At 40.8% G+C, this 26,385-nt stretch overlaps 1 protein-coding gene across 1 annotated transcript in view; it reads left to right on the forward strand.

Annotated features, from left to right (window-relative positions):
• The window catches only part of GAD2 (glutamate decarboxylase 2), a gene marked incomplete at both ends in the record, with an annotated part of 38,894 nt that extends 23,723 nt beyond the window's left edge, over positions 1–15,171 (forward strand). Inside the window, 8 exons of the mRNA XM_082045579.1 lie at positions 2,447–2,501; positions 3,851–3,967; positions 5,091–5,155; positions 9,057–9,135; positions 10,829–10,978; positions 12,770–12,877; positions 13,933–14,022; positions 14,998–15,171. Coding sequence (XP_081901705.1) covers positions 2,447–2,501; positions 3,851–3,967; positions 5,091–5,155; positions 9,057–9,135; positions 10,829–10,978; positions 12,770–12,877; positions 13,933–14,022; positions 14,998–15,171 — 838 coding nt within the window. The remainder of the gene's footprint in view (positions 1–2,446; positions 2,502–3,850; positions 3,968–5,090; positions 5,156–9,056; positions 9,136–10,828; positions 10,979–12,769; positions 12,878–13,932; positions 14,023–14,997) is intronic.
• Between the last annotated feature and the right edge of the window lie 11,214 nt (positions 15,172–26,385).

Below are 26,385 nucleotides of genomic sequence, written 5' to 3' on the forward strand. Positions count from 1 at the left end.
GATTTTCTGTGAAGACCATAATGCTTACCCTGCCCACCCTGAACTAAACAGTGGGATTACTGTGGGTCATACCGAATCCCAGTGGATGTCACCAAGACAAAGCAGGCTGTTTGCACAGGATGTGAGCTTGTGCAGTGGAGAGGGCACTCTGTGAAGGTGTGGACCTGTGGGAGAGTGAAGGAGCACCATGAGATCCTTTTGATGTTTCCAGCATAACCAAGCATGCTTGTTGGTGGCTCTTCTCTTCATCATCCTGACCCACATCTGCCAAGTTTGCCTCATTTTGCTGTATCATGGGACTATGTAAATGTGTGGTGAATTCCAAGCCAGGAGAACATGCAGAAAATCAAGTTCTTGCTCATACCCCAGACTGGACAACCACATACTTCCATTGCCTCTTATTCTACCATGCAGACACCCTGCAGGTTTGGAGTCAAAACACTTTAGTATGGTGTGGCAACAGTGAAGACTGTGCAGATGTGGGTAATACAAGAAGACTTTGACACCAATGCTTATTCTGTCTGCCATACTCCATGTGACCAGGAGCTGGATAATCACTTGTTTTGGTAAAAAATATTTGGCAACGAAGGGTTCTGCCCAGCTCTGTCTGTGTTTGTATGCACAAGCTCAATAAATTACAAACCATTAAAGGCCAACATCTGAACTGTCTTTGGAGAAGGAAATCATTGCCTTCCTTTGGCATGTTTGTGGGTTTTTTTCTTTATTACTCTAATGACTCCAGAAACAGTTTTTGAAGATAATACAACTACCACTTTTCTCTGAACATGTCATGTATCTGGGAGGAATTCACAATGACCTGAATACCCTTCAGACCTTGAACTTCTGTGAGAAAAATCAGGGCTAATTTTTAGATAGATTTTGCAAAAAACTCAACGGTGCAAACCCATTCCTACTGAAACAATTAGTGACTTCTTGTGAGCTGTGCAAGGATGAAAACTTATAAAACCTAGCAGTATCTTATTACAAGAAAACAGTATTTTTTTTTAATTTACATCCATGCAAATGTCATGAAAACACTTGAGGGTTTTTTTTATGTAGAAGTAAAACCAAAACTGATGGTTTTAATTGCTTCTCTAAAACTGCTATTTTGAGCTTTACTAAAGGGTTTTTTTAATATAGCAACAGGAAACAGTGCCTTAGTGTCGTAGTTGAGACGGACAAATGACATAGACCGAGTTCTTCCAGGATGAAAGTAGTAGATGCCATTTATTGCCCTAAGTGCATTTTTATACAGTTTTACCAATTCATGTGTCTCTTCACTATTGGTTACAAGTTACAGCAGTAACATCTCATTGGCTATTTTTGCTATCATCAGTGTTACTCTTCTACTCCCTTCTCTCTCATGGGTACATCCGTAACATCTCTGGCTACTCCTTTACTCCCATCTTTCTAATGGGTAGGCCTTCATATCTTCAAGGCTAATTTCTGTTCCCATGCCCTCCGTCAGGGAATCCACGGACCCACCGTAGTCCCCCACACCTTAGTGATGGAAAAAAAATGTGTCCAACTATACTAAAAAGTGAAAAAGTCCTTCAAAGCACATATGCACATAGAAGTCTAAATGGACAACACTTACATCCAGTGAAGAGTTTATTCCTGTAGTGAGGGGAACTGTCGTGTTTGTATTGTGGTTATGCATACTCTCTTCTTAGCTAGTCTTTCTTGTGGCTAAAGCTAACCTCAGTGTTCAGTATTAACACTGTTCTGCCTTTTGCCTAATCCATTTACAGGATTTCATAAATTAGCCTTCAAGCCTTATACTGCTGAGTCTGAATCTCAAATGGATGGTTGATACCAAATGTGTTGCAAATACAGAATACAGTCAATACAAACGGCCTGATAGTGCATTTAATGTATCCAGACTGGTAGCTTCTCCTATCCTGCTCCAAGCAGATGGGAAAATGTAATGCACCAAGCTGTGAAATAGTTGCCCTGAAACGAGTTCATCCCTCGGATGGAAACATGGAAACAACTGCTTACACCAGAGCTGAGTCACGCTGCTCCAGGCCATGCAGCTCAGTTGGCATTTTTTGTCCCTGCTGAAAGGGGACCGTGGGGTTTGGCACCCAGTGAGAGCTTCTTGGGACCCTGGGCTGAGCCTCTTTTGGGGAGCGTGGAGCATGTTCCAGGGTTATAACGTCAAACAGGACCAGGAGGCTCCATGGAGCAACATCAGTCCCTAGTGAGGATGGCCACAAGATTACTTCTCTCAGTTAACATCACCATATTGATGTAAACTGGTTGACAAAGTAATTAGGGTAGAAGCAGACTTAATGGTCAGAATCTTTCTGTGCCCTTCAATGCTGCATAAGCCTTGGGCAAAAGATTCACTTTGTTCCTTACTTGGGTTTCCTATTAAGTGAAGAAGTAACAGCAAGAGCTGTTTTCACGATCGAATTTCTAATATAACTGTCTTTTGCTCCAGAGGGAAAATGATCCCATCAGACCTTGAAAGAAGAATTCTTGAAGCCAAACAAAAAGTAAGTTTACTAGCTTTTCTGCTTCCAAAAAAGAAAAAAAAAATCCTCCAAGAATGATACACCTAGTTGTTTTGCTTTCCTTGGTGAAACAACATAGACTTGCCCATTAACTTTGGATTTATTTCTCAGAAATGTAGCCTGGAAATTAGTGAGGCAAGAGTTGCTGAGAAAATAGGTTTAGAGCTACTTTATAACTTCCACGATATATTTGGTTTTTTTTAATGTGCTCCTCTGGATAACATCCTCTTTTTTTTTTTTTTTTTTTTTTACATATTATCAACCTCTGATGCAGTTCATCATTGGCAAAAACAGAGTAATCATTTGAGTAATTTATATATATTTCAGTGATTTGAAAGTATTCCTCATAGTCATCAAAATAATGGAAGATGAGCTACAATCCACACATCTCTAAAAATGCACTGCTTTTGTATGTATTCATTAATAGAAGCTAGAATTAAAACAACAGAGTAAAGTGTACAATGAACTTAGCTGTGTGCCTTAAACAACACTTGTGTGAATAATCATTAGAAACAGCATTCGAAGCTCATTAATAACACAAATATTCATTAAAAGCTTACTTTGTCTAAGAAAAGCAATATAGTAGATAAAAATGAAAGGCATCGTGACAATAGAGTACAATCCAAACCTACTGACCAGGTATTTCACTTTGCAGAGGGAAGTTCAGACCTTTTTGAGTCAACAGAGCTACAGATTAGTTTAAAATGAAGCACTGGTGTAAGTGATGGCATGTGGTGGACAGTGAGTGCTCCTCTGTGAGGCACAGCGTTTAGCAGAGGGGATCCAAGAGGTGGTCCCTGTCTCCTCGCTCTGCATGAGGGCTGAGGGTAGAGGTGAGGCCCACTCCTCCCCTCTGCACTGTCCCCAGGAGGCACCCCCAGACAGGATGCTCCCACTGACAGGACTGGGCTACCACACGTTCAGGCACTCACTGGGATAAGTATATTACAGGCTAGGGCACAGACCACCTGAAATATTTCTTGCCCTGTGATGCCTGGGAGAGGTTTGTTTTACACAATATCATGCAGAGCAGAACTTTTCGTTGCAGGCAGGTGGCATGGAGCAGAATTGTTCTTCTGAGCCCTTACCTGTCTTGTGCATCCTAATAAATGGAGGATGCTGGTTTGGAAGTTTGCTGCCACCTTAAGGTAGAAACTATGTTATCACTAGCATCTAAACTTAAGAGAAAACCAGTGGAATGTAGCAGGGGTGTTCTCTAGGAGACACTTGTGGGCTCACTGTGGAGGCAGCACCAGAGGAGTGGGGGCTGCTGCAGGCTGAGGAGGGTGCAGCACCCTGACCCTGCCCAATACCTCTGTGCTTTCTTGCAGGGATTCGTTCCTTTTCTGGTGAGTGCGACGGCTGGGACAACAGTGTATGGGGCATTTGATCCTCTCATAGCTATTGCAGACATTTGTAAGAAGTACAAAATCTGGATGCACGTGGATGTAAGTATCATCTTATGTGAGGGGTTTGATTACAAGGTGTATTAGCATTCGTTTATTCATTTTGGGCAGTGCCATCTACTATAAAAGTCATTGTATTTTGTTCCTGTAATTAAGTCTAACATCCAAGCACTGACTTAGCATTCCTTGGAAAGGCTCAGCTCATGGGGACTTCTTAGGAGCTGTGACTGTATGGTACTTTTAGCAACAGGACACTTAAGATGACCTGGTTTGAGTGCTCTTGGCCTTCAGCTTTATCTCTAAATGCCATTAGTAGAAGAAATACCCAAGAACCATACTGAGCATTGGCTCAGCTTCTGCAACACCTGCAATATAAATACATAAGGAAAAGGCTATGTTTGTCTGGAATAAAGTACCCCAAATTGCTGAACAGATTAATGCAAATGCTAGAGAATTTTATCAGATTGGCTACTTTGCTTTATCTGGGCTCTTGTCAATAAATCTTTCTGAAGGGTCATCTTTCATCCCTAGAATCACTTTTATGTCATTTTTGCAAATCCTTTCTGCAAAAAGCCTTAGTAATTAAATTTCCGTAGGGCTGGGTATCTTGCTTTTGGATTACTGTGTCAGCCAAAATCACTCCAGTTCAAAGAAAGAATTTGTATGTACCTTAAACTATATCTCAGTCAGATGAAACACTTGCTTGTCCCAGATCTCTGTGAGCAAAAGCAAATGACTAGGGGGCAAGCAGTTGTGATCTGGAATGTGATGAAAACTCACCAGAGCAGCTGAGATCCCAGTTTGGTTTGTTATCATCACTTAGTCACTGAAAAAGAAAAGACAGCTTATCCATGAGCAGCTCTGCAAGTCATTAATTACAGCGTGGGGCAGCCCAATGTGTCAGTGTCAGAGGAGGTGGCGAGGGAGGGGTGACCAGATGATAAGGAAGGTGGATGCTCAGATGATGGACTATAAAGCACTGTTTCCAAGGTGCTGGAAGAAAATTGTTAGTACAGCTAATGCCTCAGGCCCCATCTGCCTGGTCATTTTTGAACATGCCACGTCGACAAGAAGAAAGGGCCTCAGACTGATGTGAATGCACAGATGTCATCACAGAGAAATGCAGAGTTCTCTTCTCATTAAGATAATGTATTTTGCCTTCTAGGGAGCATGGGGTGGTGGGCTCCTGATGTCAAGAAAACACAAATGGAAGTTAAATGGCGTTGAAAGGTATGATTTATTAATGTTAATTAAACACATTTATTAAATGCATTTTAACACACTTCTGATTACCATAGCATGTATAGAAATAAAAGTAGAACTGAATGTTATCTCTGAGATACAGTATGAAGAAATTATGCAAACTGTCCTTCCAGTTGAAATAGCATTGCTAAGTGGCTATGTTCAATGCTACAGTGGCACTTTGCTTTGTAGTACAAACGGCAGACATTACTTGTTTGGTTTTCCATTCATTCCAGGATACACTTGCAGGTCCAGAGTGGTTTCTGCAACATTCTGTAATTCAGCATCCAGCATGAATTAGCCATTGCATATCTCTAAGAAATTAATCTTGGAGGTCTTGTACACTGAAGTCAACTGTAAAAGGTGGATGCACTTGCAGTTTGGACAGGTGTCTTGGTGGTCACTGGCCACTGCTCTGTCATGTCTGGAGAGAGTACCCCACTCCAGGCTGTGTTAATGACATCTTCTCAGTAAATCTGTGCCTGGATATACAATGTTGTAGTCATGAGCTTGTAAACATTACAGATACATACAGATGAATGTAAGTGATGCTAATCCAGTTCAGAATCTGGAAGGACTAAGCATAAACTTAAAAACAGCTGCTTATTCAGAAACTTAGTTAAACTGTGGGACTCTTTGCCGCAGGATGTTAGGATTTACCTGTGTTCAGGAAAGATAAACAAAAACCATTCAGTACTTCCATGAGTCACGAATGAGTGGGAGCTCAAAGAGTATTTTGAGGAAGGTTGCAGATGCTTGCCCTGTTTTGTGTTCTTCCCAGGCATCTATTTCGGCCACTTGCTGGAGACAGTATACTGGGCTAGATGAAGTCACTCCCACATCTATGTATTTTCTGAAGCTCATGCTGTTTGAGAGTAAATTAGTACTCCCATCTGCCCTTTTTATCTCTAAACCAAGTTGCTGTTTCTTGCCAGTTAAAATTATAAACAATTTCTTCATCCTATTACTGAAGACTAGGAGGATACCTTGATGATTCAGTTCCTTCTCATACATCTCACATGCAAAATTTGGAGATCAGACAGTGGTTCTGTTAATTCAGTATAGTTTGGTTAAGACTACCTCCAGCACTCCAGACTTAAAAATTGTGCTTTAAAAGGCCATACATCCAAATGTCCAGCATGTTAGAAAAATCTACACAGTTGCCTGTGAGTACAGAGTATGAAAAAAAGAGTTTGCCTCGTAACTTGCTGTCCAGATTCTGCTGGAATGAATTGTTCAGGTTGAGTCCATATTGGAGAATTTTCCAAATAATGTGTTTTAGATGCGGAATTCCACTGGATTTTCTCTAGTGCTTTGGTAAGCACCGTCTCCATATGGTTGGAAATGAATTAATGAAATTAGTCATTTCCAATGCTGTTCTGCTGCTTGATGGACACAGTGGCTCATTTCAGTTTGTCTAGAGTTCAAATGTGTGTACCTTTAGAGCATACTTACTAGACCCAGCTTTTATGGACATTCCTGTTTCATAGCAGATATTAGAATACAACCCTGTCATTACAGGTCTGGATAGAAGAGAACTGGAGCTGGTAATCATGTTTCGTAAGGAAGAAAGGGACAAGGAGGGAGCACTAAATGTAGCACTCTGTGCTCTGAGTACTCCTGTCCTTCTGGTAACAGACAGTCCTGCACAAGTACTCCTGTCGAAGGCAGGAGGAATTGCAGGACCATTCTTATGGTGCCCTCCAGTCCCCACATAGCAGATTGCAAGCTGGTCCAAGGCACCCTTGAAGGAAGCACATCACCTGGTGTCTGGAGCAGATCAGTATGGCCACCGTCAGCAATTTCGATCTGGTGTCACTCTACCAGAGGCTTGGGCAGGGGCTGACAGCTACATGAGAAAAGCATGTTTGCAGCTGAATGAGTGTTCCTATGCAGGGTCTGAGCATCCTTCCTGGGGCTGCGACTGGTCAGTGAATGTTGCTCAGCCTGTTTTTAATGATGGCTAAGGACCAAATTCTGCTGGTCTTGAATCTCTCATGTCATCTATTTGAAATCTCTAAGGGAAAACTTTTCCTCTTTTTTTTTTTTTTTTTTCTGTCTGTGACCCACAGCCAAAAAATCCCATAGGCGCCTCATTCTCAGATCTTTGAGTGAATGTGAGATGCTTTAAAAACACATTTGCTGATCCATGTAGCTTTTTTCCTTCACTGTTTGTCTCAGTCAGCAATTTCTTCAAGCACATATTGATGGCTGAAGATCAGAATAACTGATAACAAATGAAAAATGGTGGATTTTTACTTTACATAATTATTTTGTTTCTGTGTGCAATAGGGATGTAATTGGGGAAATAAATGACCTAAGGGCAAATTAAATGGTTTAGGCAGATAATTAACATCTGGCTGTTGTCAGTAAATAATCCTTTTGCTTGAGAAAACCCATACCACTACTATTACCTAGAAGTCTTTTGAAGAATTTCTGCCTATCCTGCGTTGACACAGATAAAAATTAAAAAGTATCATATCAAAGGAAATTCATAGACCTGAATGCATGTTCAGAATCATTAGCTTTGGTGTTGCACTCAGGTGACTGACTCTGAGCTGATTAGAAGCTGCCAAATACTTGAAAGACCAAGCCAAGTGGCCAGATGTTGCCTGTGGAAGACTGTTCCCTGCAGATTTTGCATCAGACATTTGTGTTGTCCCATTTAAATAGCAAAGAAGAAAGCACAGAAGTGCTGCCCGCTGTCCAAGTGAATTTTTGGAGTTGCTTGCTTTAGAGGAATGAAAGTAATTTAGCAGGAAATTACAAGGACGCGCATAAACCAATAGTGCTGTTTCCAAATCCTACAAAGGAAAATACTGTCAGATTCCAACATACTTATCTCTGTTCACATAAATGATACCTGCAAGTGTATCTTGGTCCTTTTAAGTTTTTACATATTCGAGTTGACTGATTTGTGCCATCAAAACTCAAATCACTGCACTACATGAAATCCTGTGCACTATGCATCCTTGAGAGCCTTCCAAATAGGACACAGATGTATACATCAGCTAATCATCACATGTAATAATAGTCATTAACAAATATCCAGTCAAGCATAACACAAAATTAAAATAATAAGCAACTGGACAATCTTCCATTCAACCCTTTCTGCAGTCCCAAATCTCTCTTCTCTAAGCTGTATTGTGACAGGAACCTGTTTGTTCACAAGATCGGGCTGACAGTTACTTTTGCAATGAATGTGTCCAGAAGGAAGGCAGGATAAGGATAAGTGGAAGGATGGATCAGTTCTGTGTTTATTGCTATGGTAGTTTTGGACCCAGTGCTTTGGTTGTGTGAATTACCATAGCAAAGCAAAAATCAAGGAACTATGTACATTTACCATCAGCAAAGCAATGAAAAAAATTACTTGTGGCCAGGTTTTCCAAGTTACTGAGAGACTTAGAGGTGCCCAGAAGTATTTGAATGAATTTTCAAAATTGCCTATGGGAGTTACTTGCCAAAATCTTACTAAAAGTGGAATCAGTGGGAGGGAAATGTTGTTTTGCCAACTTCTTATCTGCATCTTTAGTCAGCTGTGCGACTTCAGAAAGTTCATCAGTCAGGCAGGTGTTTTTAGGAAGTTTGCCCTCTGTTTATGAAGTATAGATGACTCCCCAGAAAGTTTAATACTGATAAAGTGTGGTGGCTAAAGCAGTCATCCTGTGGTAAGTTGCCAGAATTGTAATCCAAAAACCATCTACAGTGGATTAAGTCCCTTATGAAGGCATTACTTTCCTAATATCTGCCATGATTATTTTCAGCTTTGCTTGCTCAGAAGAATGAGCGCATCACTACATGTTCATTATTATTCTTCTTATTACTAAATATCTCCATGGTTTCACCACTGTAGTACAATGTCTGAGTTTCATGTGGTTTTGTGTCCCAGGGCCAATTCAGTGACCTGGAACCCTCACAAGATGATGGGCGTCCCACTGCAGTGTTCAGCCCTGCTTGTAAGGGAAGAGGTATGTCCCAATATACTCAAGTTTCCAATCTTTTCTGACATTTTGCTTCTGAAAATCATGAATATTTTCTTCACAGCTTTGTCATAGCTAGTATTTGCTAGTGTGATGAGGATTATAAAAGAAACTGAGAAGTAGACCTCTAGTTACGTGCTCAGGCTGTGACTGCAAAAGGAATTAAAGCAGCTGTCTAGCAGAAATGGTAGATCCAATTAATGGCAACATTTCTACAGAGTTCTGTGGCTTTCTATTCAAAATGTCCATAGTTCAGTTGTGGGTGCATAGCTGTGTAGCCCCACTAGTTTCTGCATAGCATAAAATGTAGGCAAACTCTAGTCCTCTTAGGATGAGTAGTATGCTATACATGCAGCTTGACATTTGGTACAGAATCTCGGCATCATTACACTTCCTAGACTTTTATGATAGAAATTTCAGCCCAGCTCTGATCCATATATCCACTTTGGGGCACATGGAAATAAAAAGGGAAGGCTAAGTTCACTTGAAATAAAAAGTAGACATTCCATTTAGTACTAGAATTTGAATTACCCTTCAAGCCTGCAATTTTCATATAACCACCAGTTACTGGGACAGCTGCTATACAACCACTACTTACTGGAACAGCTATCAAAAAGCTGGTTGCTGTTTTGCTAACAGCTGTACAACAGATTGTATACAAAGTGATTGCACTTAGGAAGAGAGAAGCTGGCTTTTATTTGGCCTCTGGGTCAGTTCCCCGAGACAAATCTTGCCTGGTTGAAGTCAGTACCATCCTTGACCTCTCGTGAGAACAGATGGCTCAGATTAAGAGAAAGCCAATTTTTTTTCCCTCTCATTTTACTATCTCAGTTTTGAGTTACACATAAAGATTAGACTTGATGATAAACAGCCAAGTTTTGATTCTTCTTGGATTGGAAATTGCAGTTTTAGGCAACAGCCCTAAGGTATACCTTAAACTTGGTTGACGACTTAACTAGAGCCAGAACATGACTCTTTGCATTTCACTTCAAAAGTTAAAAAGGAAACCCTGTGCTTTCATGAGCCAGGTTTCTTCACCTTGTTGGCCTCTGGCCCTCCCACAAAGCTGTCTCTCAAAATGCTATCTTGCAATCCAGAAATAGCTCTGGCTGGCTGTTTAAAGGCCATATGCTCTTCTATCTGTTCAAAGCTTTCTATACCACTTAAGCATCCAATCTGCAGCTGAGGGCTTTGCAGAAAGAACTGTGCCTACAAAGAAAGAAAACAATGAAAATCAGAATCGTAGAGACCAAAGCAATTAGAAAAATGGTGTGATGATACTACTTAGATTAGTCATCAAATTGGCTTGGTCTGACTCAGCCAGAAAAAAACAACCTTCCAAGGAAGGGAGAAAGGGGAACCAGAATAAAGAATAACAAGTGAGATCCAAAAATGAGTTTCTGCATAATGATGCTAGGAAACACATTGTCCAGCTTTTTTTAAAAAAAAATGTGTTGGCTCTTTGAGTGGATTACACATTGCTGGGTCAGGTACCAAGGTGTCCTGGGCACTGAATGGGATATGAAAAGCTTAGTCCACTGAGCAACTAAGTCTGATTTTGTCTTCCTTTTGCACCTATTCCACTGAGTTTGGGTATTTGTCATTTTTGCCTCAAAGCATCCCTCAAAATAGTAGTCACATCTGTGCCAACATTACTTTTTTGTGTCTTTGTTTCTATAAGGGATTGATGCAGAGTTGCAATCAAATGCATGCTTCCTACCTCTTTCAACAAGACAAGCACTATGACCTGTCTTATGACACAGGAGACAAGGCTTTGCAATGTGGACGACATGTTGATGTCTTCAAGCTATGGCTGATGTGGAGGGCAAAGGTAGGACTGCCTGCAGTATATTTGTTTCCATTAAAATAATGCACACCAGATACAGGGTTTTATTCTGTAATCATCATTTTAGAGAATATCTGACATGAATTTCCCATATAACATGAAAGAAAGAACATTATTATTTTCTGGTTTTTTATACTTTTAACAATTTAGCTTCAAAGCAGCACACATGATTTTGAAACTTGAACTCCATGGCTTTGCATAGCATTTGCTTTGTGTAACTGTAGGAGTCTTAACAGCATAAATCATATACCCAAGAATGTTATTATGAAGATTTCTGGAAATAAGATGTTTTAATGACATTCAGAAATTAAACATGGCAAATCAAGTCTGGAATACCTACTTTCATTGCATGCAGTAGATACAAAGTCATCTTTTGAAGGAGTAGAGGAAAACTCATCAAAATCTGTTCTCTGGGAAATCTGAAAACACCAGCTCTAATGATTAATTCATCTGTATTTGTAGGATGTTGTTAAATAAGTTATTCCGTATATTTATCCAATCTACTATTTCAAGTTGCCTCAGGTTTGTTCAGAGGAGATAACATCACTGTTTTCCTTTCCAGAAAGCCTTAAAGATCCTCATGTGCTTCATTAAAACTCTGAAAACAATTCGGAGACAGACACCAAATGTAGCTGAAGGTGTGGGAGTCTGTAAAGGAGGATGCAGGTTTCTGTTGTCGCAGTAGCTGTTGTGCTCACTGGGGTCTCCAGCGTGGCAGGCGGTTTTAGCCACATGTGTCTCTTCAGCTCCGAGCCTTTCTCCCAGGGCTGTGCTAGCTCTACCCTGTTTTGAAATCTCTATACAGAGAGGGATAATGACAGGGGCTTTTAAGTCAGTTCTGCGCTGCCAGAACAGATTTAGCAGGGACGTGCATCCATTACTCAGAGACATTTCTCCTTCTAAACCCCATTTTTTTCAATATGTCTTGTGCTGCTTTTTCTCTTCTCACACTCCACTTTTAATATTAACATTACAAAATAGGATGTGTATTTCTTAAACAGTTTATCTATTCCAGCTGTTTATTCCCTTTCCTCCCGCATAAAGCTGGATCCTTTGTTTGTGGTATCACAGCTGGTGATTGCAAGAACAATTGTGATGTCACAAAGAGAGGATTATGACTTCTGCCAGAGAAGAAAAAGCAGGATTTGATGCATCTCTTAAAAACACAGCTTCTGAGCTAATATGGCGTCAATTAGAAGAGAGAAATGTTACAGAGGCAAGGCAGTATCTAATCAAAATGTGCATTTTCACAGGCATCAGGCTGGACTCTAAAAATGTATCTGTCCTTTCTGTGTTTAACTAAAAAAGAAAAATTATTTTTGGAGAAACCCCCCAACATATCACCTCTGAAAGATTAAACTCCCTCTTCTGAAAACAGCAGGAGACTCCCCATGTCTGGAACTTAAGAGCTTCTAGAGACCCTCCTCTGTGCCAGCCCAGGCCATCTGAAACCATGCTCAGCATCTGCAAAATCTACCAACAAGGGCACCCTTCCTTGGAGGCATGAGCAATATTTTGCTGAGAAACAAGCTAGGACCTGGTTCTTTTTATGAAGAGGTGGCTATAGGGGAGTCAGTGGCAAGAGCTTGAGACAAATGAGCTGTGCTTAGCAAAGTGTCCTTCATCTCACAGAATCAGATCCTTCATCTGTCCCTCAGAGACTTCTGAGTGGTGACGTTTGCTGGTGCTTTGGCAAGTGCTGCATGGTCCTTTTGCTGTTTCGGTTCACAGAACAGATTGTCACGTAACTTTTTTTTTCTCCCATTGTCTCTAAAGGGAACTACAGGGTTTGAAGCACAAATTGATAAGTGCTTGGAACTTGCAGAATACCTATACAATAAAATAAAGAACAGAGAAGGCTATGAAATGGTGTTTGATGGAAAGGTATGTATTGCAACTTCTTTTTCCCAGTTGGTCAACAGCAGTTGCCTTAGTCACCTATTGATATGCTACCAACAGGTCAAACCAAACAGCATGTTGACTGGTGGTTTGCCTGTAAAAGAGAAAAAAATAAAATAAAATAAAAACCCACTCTCATTTTAGCTTTGTTCCTCCTACTTGTGATAGTTTTGCCCTGGAAGGTTTTGTCTCTCAGAATGTTGCTCCCCGGTAGTGATCACTTAGTGCATCCTTGAGCGCTCTGCACAAGGATACGTGTTTCTTCAGACATCACAGGCTCATACACACATGCTACTCTGTGATTTGTTTCCCGCACCTCACATATCACCACTGAATTTGGTCCACTGGGTCTGATGATGAATAGAGGAACTGGCAGCAGTAGGAGTTGCTGCAACTTACAGGTTTAGCATCCAGCAAAGAGGAGCATAGCAAGGCAAGCAACTGTTGGGAGATTGCGAAAATGCACAAAATGTCAACTGTTCTTATTCTACGCCTTTCTACTTGGTGCTCCCATTTAAGTTAAACTAGCTATTATAAGATGCTGTGGTGCATGCATATTAATACAGCAGCTAGCTAATTCAAACTGAGAAGTAATGAATTTCATTAAATGTAAGAAAATCTTAGACTGTCTCATACACTCCTGTTTACAGAACCAGATTCTGTATTCCATCTTGTCATAAAAGTGAATGACATGGTCCTCACCTCTAAATTATCTGTAATAGACTCTTGCCTTAGCTACACAATCCCTTCAGCCTCTTGAGGGGTCAGCACCTACAAAATCTAGATGCCTCTCAGTAGGGCATAAATATATTTTCACGGCTGGATGGTGTGTTTCTGCATCTGACACCCCGGGAATAAATGGCCTAAAATTATCTTTTCTGCATTAATAATGATGGTGACTCTCAGTGTACCACAATAATGAAAACCATTGACTGCTGTCACAATATGATGTATGAGAGGGGGGGAAGGCATGAACTTAATTACAATTGAGATGTTATGAGCTTTTCTTACAGTGTAAACCATTATTATTCTGTGTTTAGCCTCAGCACACAAACGTCTGCTTCTGGTATATACCTCCCAGCTTGCGCAGTATGGAAGACAATGAAGAAAGAATGAGCCGCCTTATGAAGGTAAGCAGCATCCTCCAGGACATCATGTAGTCAACAGTGAAATCCTTGGAGGCCCACAATTCCCAGTATTATCTCCTGGGGCACATGGCAAGGTCACGTCACAATATTCTGGCAAACGACACCTGCATGGTCATTTTACTGCAGGTTAGGTTGGCACAACCTTACTCTGGTCTCCAAGTTCAGTATTGCCTGGGTTTGCCTCGTCTCTAGGGGACTTATTTGCTCCATGAGGATGGAGCCAGGCTCTTCTCGGTGGCTAACAATGATAGGACAAGGGGTAATGGGATCAAGCTGGAACACAAGAGGTTCCACTTAAATTTGAGAAGAAACTTCTTCTCAGTAAGGGTGACAGAGCACTGGAACAGGCTGCCCAGGGAAGTTGTGGAGTCTCCTTCTCTGAAGACATTCAAAACCCGCCTGGACATGTTCCTGTGCGACCTCACCTAGGTGTTCCTGCTCCAGCAGGAGGATTGGACTAGATGATCTTTTGAGGTCCCTTCCAATCCTAAACATACTGTGATACTGTGATACTGTAAATGAAGTCACTGTGAACTGCAATCGCTAAACCCAGCAAGTGCAACAAAAGCTCAATACCATGGGACTCCAGCATATGAAAAGAAGGTGGAAAACAATTGTAACAATATGTTTTGAGCAGTACAAAAAAACACCTACTATGTGCCTGTCAGCAATATTGAGAAAGTGGGGGGAAAATTTCCCAGTGATTTCAAGAGCAGGACAAAGAAACAGGATAAACGCAATGTCTTTTCAATGAGACATACAATCCTTAATGGAGGTTAACATTTTAATCAATATTGGATGTAATTTTGGTTTAACTGCTTCTTGTAACTCTTCATCTTTAAAAAAAAAAAAAAAGAAAACATACTCTGTGTTTTGTTATAATAATAATGATGATGGAAATAATGATAATGATCATGATAATAATAATAATCATCCCCTGCTTTTTTTACACCGCAGGTGGCACCAGTGATAAAAGCCAGGATGATGGAGTATGGCACGACCATGGTGAGCTATCAGCCTCTGGGAGACAAAGTGAACTTCTTCCGCATGGTCATCTCAAACCCTGCAGCAACTCACCAAGACATTGATTTCCTGATTGATGAAATAGAACGCCTGGGACAAGATTTGTAATAATCAGGTGTGAAAGTCTGTTCCTGGACCTCTAAGTAGACAATTAAGTTGTCACAAACTGTGCGAATGTATTTGTAGTTTGTTCCAAAGTAAATCTATTTCTATATTGTGGCGTTGGAGTAGAGTACAGTTTAAAATCGAGAAACATGGCTCCTCGAAAGTCCTTTCCTGAGTTTTAAAATACCTCCTTTATAATTAACTGCACAAAAAGCTGCATTGAAGCAAATAAGGAAGAACAGAAGATGCTTCAAATTTTATCCCAAATTTTAACACAGTATCTACTTTAAATTTAAAGCAATCTGACTGAATGATGCCAAATTTGCCTGATGACAAAATCAAATTGGGGAAAGTGGGAGGGGATGGTGAGAAGCAGAGTATACAAGCTGTATGTTTAAAAGTGAAAGTATTTTGGCTTTTTCGTAGTATTAGAACAGAATTTCTAATTTACCTATAGCAACATTTCAAATGTATTTAAATAGGTATAGTTTTACAAAAGGAAATATATATATTAAAAAATTCCTATTTTGTAAACTATAGATTTTTATTTTATATGGGTTATAAAACTGCAAGGACAGAAGCTGAAAATTAACTAGGATTTTTTTTTTCTTTTGATGGAGGTGCCTCAAATATTTATTACTGTTTAATTTTAAAATACAACCCCATATACTACATTCTTAAGAGGTACCAATACCTCATTTCTCCATGTCATATGGATTGTACATCTCCAGGGTTGATTACTGAAAAACCTCAAGAGTACTGCAGCTCTTAAAACCACTTAGTAAGATCAATTACAGTACAACAATAGGATGCTATTATTCCTATTTATGTTTCCCACTTGGCCTAACTAAGCAGACGCACAATCAATATACAGTGCTAACCAAGACTGAAATAAGGTTGTATTTGGATGGTTTCTGTGTTCTGTGGTAAAAAAGCGTATCCAAAAAAAAAGTCATGTTCAATAAATGCTTATCTCATAACCATTTCTTCTATGAGCAGTCCAAAACTACATTGAAAATAAAAGTTGGCTGAAATTCTTACTAAAGAAATAGCATGAAACCTCACAGATTAATTAAGAGGCTAAAGATTTCATGATGTACAGGTCTGCCAGACGAGGCCTAGATTAAATGTGACTGTGGTCTGAATGACAGGGATGGTGTCTAAGTAACAAACGGCCTTATCAGAGGTTTCTCCCAGTGCTGGATTCCATCCTTGTATGCAATGGCTTTTGAAATCGCAGAAAAAAAATGAAATAAGGCTACATCTGCTTGAAACAGCCCACATGGAGCCTCATAGCCTTTTTAGAAACCATGGGCTCTTGCAGAAATCCTGTGTTGCGTCATTCCTTAACATTAGAGGTGACTCTGGCATGGAAACTGAAGTTTATCCTTTTTCCCCCCAACATCTGGAAGTGTTGGTAAGAGTTGTGTGGCTAAGGCCTGTCTATTTATAACCCTACTGAAGTTTTGGTTTTAACTTTGCCTAAGTGGCCAGCTTTTGTTTGTAAAGCAATATTGTTTTGCTGTCTCTAAAATACTTGAAGATAAAAAGAAGTGCAATGTGGTTTTAATTTCATTAAAATATATAAACGGAGTATTGATTCGATGTATTATCATGAGGACATGAAGTAAGAGGAAATAAATTGTGTCTGTAATTGTGTTGCCTTTATTATATTGATAGTACTGTTTTGTCACCTCAGATTGAGGCTGTGCACTTTAGTTTTAAACTGTACAATGTTGCAAACCAACATGTGTTGCTGTATAAGCTTGTACAATATATTATTGATATGTCATTCTTTGTGTGGTAGTAGTATTGACTCTTGATATTGCAAGAACTGCATTCACGCCAGTCCCTCTACTGTACCTTTGCTTGGTGTTAACCTCTCCTCGTCAGCTTTTGGGTAGACCTCTCACCTCACTTCGGTGGACAACCATTGCTACCTATGATGCATGTAGTGTTGCAAGTCAAGCTATAGAGGAGATACCAATTCTGTCAGGAAGGACATCAATGTGACCTTTGCTAAATGTGTCAAAATCAGCATACTAATCACAGAAATACTGAGTAGAGGATAAATTATTTTTTCCGGCTAGGAACAAGGTGAGCAAAGAGCTTAAAAAGTAAAAATAATACAGGGACAATGATGAAGGTGATCAGTAGCCTGGTTACATCTTGCATGTGCAATTCTGTTTTAAAGTGCTAAGTGCAAACAACGTATTTATTAGCTGTATGTGCCAATCCAAGATTTACATTCGGTGTTCCAGGAACACCAGCATCTTTTTTTCCACTTTACTGTACTTATTGCAGCCAGGAAAGAGCGGCATAGCAACCTGTTCTTGTGTTTGACCAAAGTATCCTGTCTGTGGTGTTGATCTAAATCAAATAAAAGTGTAAAACGTGACTGTGGGTCTTTTCATTAGCAGCACTGATGGGCACTGTGAGCACTTATCACTTGTGCCATTTCAGGGCAAAGCCCCAATAAAGAGAGTGTTTAATTGTAACCTTATACATCTTATCTTTTCATGACAAGATGCATTCTGTTAATTCTTGAAACACGAAAAACCCAGTTCCATCACCAGATCCGTTTTTAGGCAATACTCAGCACCAGCATACAAGTGTAAATCTGCCATCTGGTATTCCTTTGCCTTATCTTTACAAGATAGATTTAATTGCTTTATTCTCCTCAGACAGGCTTATTTTTTTATGTTTTGTTTTGTCTTTTTATTCCACGAGCACTTATCCCCAAATTAACCACAGACTCTAATCAGCCTCCAGCACAGCACTGAAAGCAGTCAGGGCACTTTCCAGGACAGCAGAGTATACAATGGCAACAATTTTGAAGGGCTGTGAAGTAAAAAAAAGGCAAAACAACCAATACAAAAGTTAATATTTTAATCCTCATGTCTCCTGCGACCCAGGGCCTCATTCCTTCAAAATATGCCACCTATCTGCTCTATTTTCCTTCTACCATCTGAAGTGCTGCTCAGCCTGATACCAGCAGCGGAGAAAGAAGACAAAAGGATGCCATGAAAGAGCAGCAGTCAAAAAGCTTATGTCTGAAATGAAATTTTGTCTGTCATTTCTTTAAGTCTGCAGCAGAATTTGAGATTAATGCCTATACCAAGTATGTGGACCCAGAGAGAAACCCTCACCTACCCTGCAGCCCACAGCCACATGCAATGCAAGTTTAAATATCAAGTTAGCTGTATTAAACTCATGTTCCAGCATGGTTAAGCAAAGAATGAAGCTCAAGGAAATGTAGATCTTTTCTCTGAATTAGTCAGGCTAACTGCCAAGTAGAAAATCATTCTAGCTAAAAAGCAAGCCCCATAGAAAGCCACAGGATACTGTCTTCAATGTGCTAATGTCTTAGACTTATATTGTCTGAACTCTCAGCTTTCTACCTGACCAGCCTAACTAAAGGGACTAACTCAGCCGTTAAAGGAAAGCCAAGTGCTGCAGCTGGAAGAATTACAGACCTGACTGGGTTCTTCACTGAGAAGACAGAACATGGCACTGTTCATTACAGCCCTGAAGGCCGCAGGGGTATGGATTTTACACTGTAAATTGGAGCAAGAAGCCAGGTCTGAGATTACAGTCAGAGGAAAAGGAATATGTACCTCTTTTTGTATGAGAATAAAAGCCTGTGTATGTTATGTTACAAAGAAAGATGAAAAATATCTGTTCTGTAAATTCTCATTGCATGAACAGAGCAAAGTCTATTTTCTCAGGGCACAGAAAAGTCACAAGTTAATCAAGGATTGAAACCTCCAGTTCTCCCACTACTCTGCAACAGCTGCCCCTGTGCACGTTGACACTCCAGCTGATGCTTGGTGCCAACTCTCCCAAAGACATTCAGTTACCCAGTTTCCATGATGTGAACCCACGTTGCTTAATCCCAGTCCTCTAGACTACTCACTTTCAGCCTGTGACCCATAAAGCCCTACAGATAATTTCCCAGATGTCTGTGACTGATAACTGTAAAGAAGAAGTTTATGTACTGCTCTGCAGTATGTGAAATTCCTAATGGGATCCTCACCTTCCATAGAAAGATTTTAGAGGCCCACGACTTAAAAACCACACAACTAGGCAACCCTTCTTTCTAAAACAATTTTGCATCATAGGTAACGGTGTAGTGTACCACTGGCATCTGATCCATGCTGGGCACTACAATCATACAATAATTATCAATTATACAGCAGCTGACAGGTATGCTCTGCACAAGCAGGATTAAACTAACATGCAGGATAGGGAGTATAAGAACAGATACACATCATTTGCCCCATTGCCCTAGATACTTTTATTACTGTATATAATCCTGTATCAGTAAATTTGCATTCCTCACAGTTCTGCACTGCCTGCATGATCAACTTTGATTTTCCTATCCATCCTCCTCTGTCCTGGTAATGAAAGAGGTTCTGGAAGGAAGAACAGATGTTTGGGACTTGATGTAAACATGCTTTTGCTGCTTTGAGAAACTAAAAGGAAATGGCTTGTGTTAAAATAGTTAGCTGCAGACCACAGCTTTTTAAAGACAGTCTATAAAGAACGATGAGGCAGTGTGGTTGAAGACTGCCCAAACCCGTGACTGCCCAGTGGAGCTCCCCAGATGCTCCTGTGCTGAGAAGCAATGCCCACCATGGGAAGTGACTCCACAACAGTCCCTGCCAAAAAGCTTACTCTGCTGAAGCTAATCCAGCTAATTTCCACATTTAGATGAACCACTGCTGTTTGTATTACCAGCAACCAGCTGATGCTCAAGCCTTGTAGCAGTGGAAGCTGTAACACTGTCAGCTGGAGATCTGAAAGTGTGGAAGAGACTTGGTGCACAGAGTTTGTCTCATGTCTATGTCTCACATCATGATTTTTCTCTTTCGCCAATCTTTCCTTCTGATCAGGAGGGATTGTGGAACTAAAATAAGCTTTCAGGCAATTCTCTGTTTGTATTAATCTTCCAGTGAACTGGACTTTGGGACACAAGGAATTCAGAGCTGCTGTTTCCTTTCACCAGTTGCTAGATGTGTGACTTCCACCAGCATGTTTGATAAATATTCCTGGCTGCAGAAAGCTCAAAGAAGCCAGAACACCACCTCGGCACAGTGCCTGTGACAGGGCTCAGCCCAATGAAGCTGTCCTTCCTGGGGGAGATGGGACAGTGCATCTTCTCCCTGCATTGGACACAAGATCCCACCTGGGAGCAGAACAGATCTAGACAAGTTATGAATCACCTATAACAGATTTATTTCAATATACCTTCCACATACTAGATTCTATGGCTGTGGCTCTTTCACCAACAGACAAGCCTGTCTACATTAAATTTTGGAGACTGAGAATTTAACTGTATTAGTTGTGCTACTAATGAGAGTTGGGGATGATATTAATAAAATGCAGAGTTCCTTAAGTAAGCTCTTACTACTCAGCGAGATTCTTGACAGTTCCAAATATATGCTTCAATAGGAATTTTTAGACTGCAAGATTATCATTGGGTTATTTTCTGTAATAATTTTGGATAAAAATATAATCATTGCCTGTTTGCAGTCTATAGACCAAATAAGTTGCATCAGCAATTAGTATCCAACAGGCAAATGATAAATGGCAGGGTTATGAAATAGTGCAAGTACCTCCATATCTCATTCTGTCCTTTTACCTTTAATACAAAAAAGTGTTTTCCATGCTTAACCAGAGATCTGTCTATTTATATGTCACATTTACTAAAATTTCAGTAGATGTCAGCACTTGAAATAAATGATCACATTAAAGTGAAATACAAAACACGTACGATTAACAGTAGTGCTCAAAAATGTCAGCTGATGCACACACTTTACTTAGTGCCTTGTTTGTGCATAATATGGTTCAATTTGCATTGATTCATTTCTCCCTTTGCCATTTCTCTTAATTCACAGTGTCATGTTTTTATGAGCTGGTGCTGCAGGAAAATCTACAAGCAAAGCACGTATTGTTGATATGACACTGGCAACCCAAGAGGTATGCATGGATCATCTCACTGTTTTGCCATTGCTTCTGAAAGTCTGCCTTTTATTTACCACTGTGATAGACTTTGTCTTCTACAGATGACAGTTTGCAATCACTTTTCTCCTTTTCTTCAGCTAGTTCAGCTACAGTCATTACGAAAAAAGAGATAAAAATAATGAAACTCACAGAACCTTCCAGTGATTGGATCTGATTGTAGATGTCTCAGTTGAAATGCAGCTAAAATTACTGACGTATTACAGTTCTTGACAGCAATTTTCTTGCAGTAACTCTGGTAGGAATCTCAAATAAATCGCAGCTATTGATCACTAGCTTTCATATTTCCCACACACAAAGTCTGGCTCTTTGTCCACATTGTAGGCAGTATTGCTTGCTCCCAAGCTTGCTTTTAGAGTGAACCAACTAATCCTTTTCTATGAGAAACTGGCATGTTTGGCAGGACAGGTCACCACAAAGTCTGATCCAAGCAGACAGCACAGATGCAAACAGCACCAAGTTTGACTTCTGCATCACAGGGAATGTTGCAATTTTTAAAATACTCCTGCTCTCTCTCAAATACCCCCAAAATACCCTAGTGTCATGCATAAAGACTGCAGGCTGTAACAGAGCCCTCTCAGAACTCATAGAATCATTTTGGTTGGAAAAGACATTTAAAATAATTGAGTCCAACTGTAAACCTAACACTGCCAAGTTCACCACTAAACCATGTCCTTAACTGCCACATCTACACATCTTTCAATAAATACTGAAAAAGTAATACTTATTCCTCTGGACTAGCCCATAGTACCCTGAAGAGACCTGGTCAAAGTGCTATGCAGTGTAAATGAGGGCAACATGCTGGCCTTTGGCAGAGTGGGTACAAATTAGCCCAGTCAGCCAGCCCGCGGTGTCTTTTGGGTCAGTCCACAGAGGTACAACAGACGTAGTGGCAGGACCAATGTGTTAAATGAATCTGAGCACTCTCCTGCTCCAGACAAACACCCTGTAGCAGGGGTTAGGAAACCACAGGATATCTTTGTTCAAGTGCATCCAATAAGGCACAACAGCGAAATGGTGAGTGTTTTCATTTTACTACAGTCATCAAATGTGAACTGACTTGAAGTTAATTCCCATGAAGGACTGCCACAGGAAGAGCAACAAACTGCAGACAGAATAAGCTGAAGCTCATTAAAAACTCGCAGAGGAGGAGGTCTCCCCTCTTGTTCAGTGGTTTGGTGGTTGCGACATTCAAAAACAATACCATGAGGTCTCAGGTCCAAACTCTAATTTTGTCTAATGAGGCCTGAATCCACACCAGGACACTCCAATGAAATTCTCATCGGTGCGTATAGGGGCAAGAAATGCTCTTAATCTCCTCTGCCAACACGTGGTCTGGATGAAGCTGTGATCAGGTTGGTACAAAACTGGCTAATAAATGTGCTCAGAGCATTTTCTGTAGGTCAGACTGATACAGGGAATTGACAACTAATTTATTAACACTTAATAACTAACACTTAAAGAACTAACCCTACCCCACATCACTAAAGACACTTAGAGAGCTAACTCTTTAACCCACGTAACTATTGCCTAGCCTTGCTTAGCGCTGTGTAACTTATTGTACAAAAAAACAGGACTTCACTGATGCCTTGCAAAAATAATAATCCTTGGTGCATCCTTGGGTGAACTAGATTACAGAAACTTAGGCACAGGACAGGAGATACGCCAGTTTTAACCAACTCAGCAGTCTGACACCTAACCAACTCATCACACTGGACCAAAGGTGGCCGTGTACAGAGAAAGAGGATCCGGGTTCACGATCACTGCGCAGCTGCAACCAGGAGGAGCCAGAGGTGGAAACTATGGAAATGGTCTCCCGGAACTCATTGAAATACGAACCGCCTTCTCGGGGACAGGTTATGAATATGTATTGGCGTTCCTAAAACTTTCATGAATATGTAACACTTTACTGCATTTAACCAAACTCACAGCTACTGTAATTTTACACACGCATTAGGTGAAATGATTCCCCGTGTGTTCGGCGTTGTAAATAAATGCATACCTTCCTTATAACTTCAAGGGTTGTAAGGTCATTCCGCGCCTCAAGACAGAGCATGGCTCTGCGGGAGCCTGTCCCAGATCTGATTTTGTTCAGCTTCTCACTAATTACCTGGACAGTGGAATACAGACTAGGTCAGTCAAGTGCCTATATGATTTGGTGCAAGCAGAGCAGAAGTCTGGGAAGAACAGGGGAAAGGCGACAGCTGAATTCAGCTCAGTCTTGACAACCTGGAAAAATAATCTGAAAAACAGGTTAAAGCTCAGTAAAGGCAAGTGAAGGGCGTCACTTCAAGCAGGACTAATCACAGTCACAGACTGAAAAAAAGGGGCTCATTTATTAGTGAACTGTGTTCTATCAGAGAGAAAAAAGATGTAGTCACTCTGGAAAATATGAGTGGGAAAATGGCTTGTACCACAGACTGAGTCATCCCTCCAATCTGGTCACCAGCAATAACTGGTACGGCCTCAACTGGGGTGTAATGATCCAGTTCAGGCATCGCACTTCTAGGAAGACATTAAGATGACAGGAACAATAATAATTAGAAATCTAAAAACATACAATCTGCACTAAAAATCAAACTGTTTGACTAAAAAACATGCCAATAATTATTACTAAAGTCTTCTAATATCTAGAAGTTTGCTACAGAGAGGAAGGGACTTATTTTTCTCTGTAGTCATGAAGGCTCAAATAATAAATAATGTGTTCAAAGTCTAGCAGAAAATATTCAATTCAATATTGGAAATAGCTTTCCAGCGGTAAAGGTAATAGAGCCTTGAAACAGCTTACCTTGGGAGACCAGGGGGTGCTGGAGGTGTTCAGAAGAGGACAGGTGAATGTTAAGAGAGGAACAGCTGATCCTGCTTTGAGCAGAGGGATGGACCAGGAACACTTCTGAAGTCCTTCCTACTGTATTTTTCTGTGACTCAAGGCAGCAGCTCTGGGTTAATCTGTGACTACCTGTAACTCCTTTCAGTGACACTTTTCAAGACTGTGTCAGTGCTGTGAATTAAGATGAAGTTAATTTCTAGGAAATCCAACACAGTAAGCAAGCTGTAGAAATCTCAGGCAATCTGTATGATAACAAATGTAAGGAACAGTACTGATTATCATTCTTTGGCAAAGGCAGTGACCTGAACTGCCAACTCCCCAGATTGCTGCTGCCTTATGTTTACCATACAGCTAGTAGTCTCCTCCTAAATCATTAAATGTTTCAAAACACAGCAGAAAATTCCTAAAAGTGATTCTCAAATCTGAGTACTGTGGGAGCGGTCAGAACAAGAAGTCCAGATTACACTTGCAAATGGATTTTGAAGGTAACAAAGAAAAAACAGGAAGAAAAAGAGAAGGGGGTGAGTTCGGACTTGCTCCCACCAGTTCTGCCGGAGGAGCAGCGGGATGCTGAGGGAAACAAACCGAGTCTTCCATGCTCGTTTCAAATTTGTCAGCTTGTTTTGCCTGTGTATTCTCACTACACACTGGCACATTTATCATGTGTTTATATAGATGTTACAAGATTTTAAGCAGATAAAATGGGGTGTGGGGCTGACTGCCCTCCTACACCAGGCTGTGCCTTCAGGGCACAGGGAGGGAGAAGAGAGGGTTGGATATAGGAGCAAGGTGGCTGGACAGGGGTTGCGATTTCCCTTGAGGCTGGAGAAGGAGGACAGGCACCGATGCTGCATATCGGGGGACGAGCACTGATGCTTCATATCACAGGACAGTCCTGGTCTAGTCCCTGATGAAATATAGAAGCCAGATGTGGCTGGTGGTGACTTGTCTTTAATTCATCTTTCCAGCTGGGTGATCTTGGATGCTCTCTCACCCTGACTCGCCTTGAAAATTAACCTAGTGTAGTGGTGAACAGGTAATAAAATACCCTGTAACCTTACTTACTGATAGATATGTGTTGAAGGAAGGTAGCTGTAAATCCTGCTCTTCTACACCCACACAAGCTGAGTTTGATCCAGCCCCTGCCCAGGTCCATGGCAAAATTCCCACTGATTGCAAATGAACTTGGACTGAGTTTATGAGCCACATAATTTACAGGATGTCTTGGCTGCCTGAACTAATGTCCATCTGTTTCAATGCCATTTATGACGCCTAACAAATCAGTTGAGCCCGGGAGCTAGACAGGGTCTGACAGGCAAATGCCAAATGGAAACCTGGACTGTCACTGCTGCTGCAGAACAGCTTTTTGGACACAGCCATTTCTCAGGGAGCCTTCCCTGGAGCAGCACTTGGGCTTGCTCTTCGTCTCCCAGCTGAGGGGGGACCCAAGCCCAGGGGTGCCTTCAGGGTCAGCTGGAGCACAAGGAAGCAACTGAGTGTTCATCTTCACATCACCCCACCAGCTCCTTCACACCTCATGGCAGGCAGTGATTGGCAGTGAGCATTTGTCAGCTTTCTAGAGAGGTAAGATGTTGCCAAATCGTTACAAAGGTCTACAGGATAAAAAACTGGTTCCTGACCTGCACATACTTTTGGAGGTAAGTACTCAAGTTTGTATGCATGAGGGAATTAAAACAGGAACCAAAAACTGGGTAACAGCTACTATACTCTGGCATTCCAACTGAGAAAGCAGTTACCTTAAAAAGCTAAGAGGGAAGAACTAAGAAATAAGAATTAAGAGACTTGGAAGAAAAATAATATATTTTTCAGTTCAGTGGTAAGACAAGGACTTTTTTTAAAAGTCTATTTAATTTGACCTGAAATAATTTTTTATTGCAGAAGCAAAAAAAAATGTATATGTCTCCCCCCAGTTTCTGGTCAACCAGATGATATTGCTGGAACTAATGTTGTATTTTCTTTTGGGGTTATTTTGGTTTTCTGTTTGTTTTTTAAGTAGGATAAAGTTTTCAGCAAATACTTTTGTTTCAAAATTAATGCCACATCTTCAGCTTAAAAATGCAGGAGTTATGTTTCTCAAACATGTTCAAATTATAACTACTCTCTGTCCAGTATCACTATGTGACCAAAGTTGGTTTGGAGCCCACCTGGCCCTTTTTTCCCCACCCTCCCAAGACCTCACTTCATTTCTGGAAGAGTTTTTCCTTCTCCCCACACACTTGCCAAGCCCTTGGGAGAGTGTCTGTCACAGCTGGCTGTGAGGTGGCCTCACGCTGCCTCCTGATGGGACATTTGTGCATTAATTACAGCAAAATGAGTAGGCTCTTTCGTGTCATTTTGCCTGT

This window comes from Streptopelia decaocto, assembly GCF_964273445.1.
Source record: "Streptopelia decaocto genome assembly, chromosome: 2".
In the NCBI taxonomy this organism is placed as follows: Eukaryota; Metazoa; Chordata; class Aves; order Columbiformes; family Columbidae; genus Streptopelia; species Streptopelia decaocto.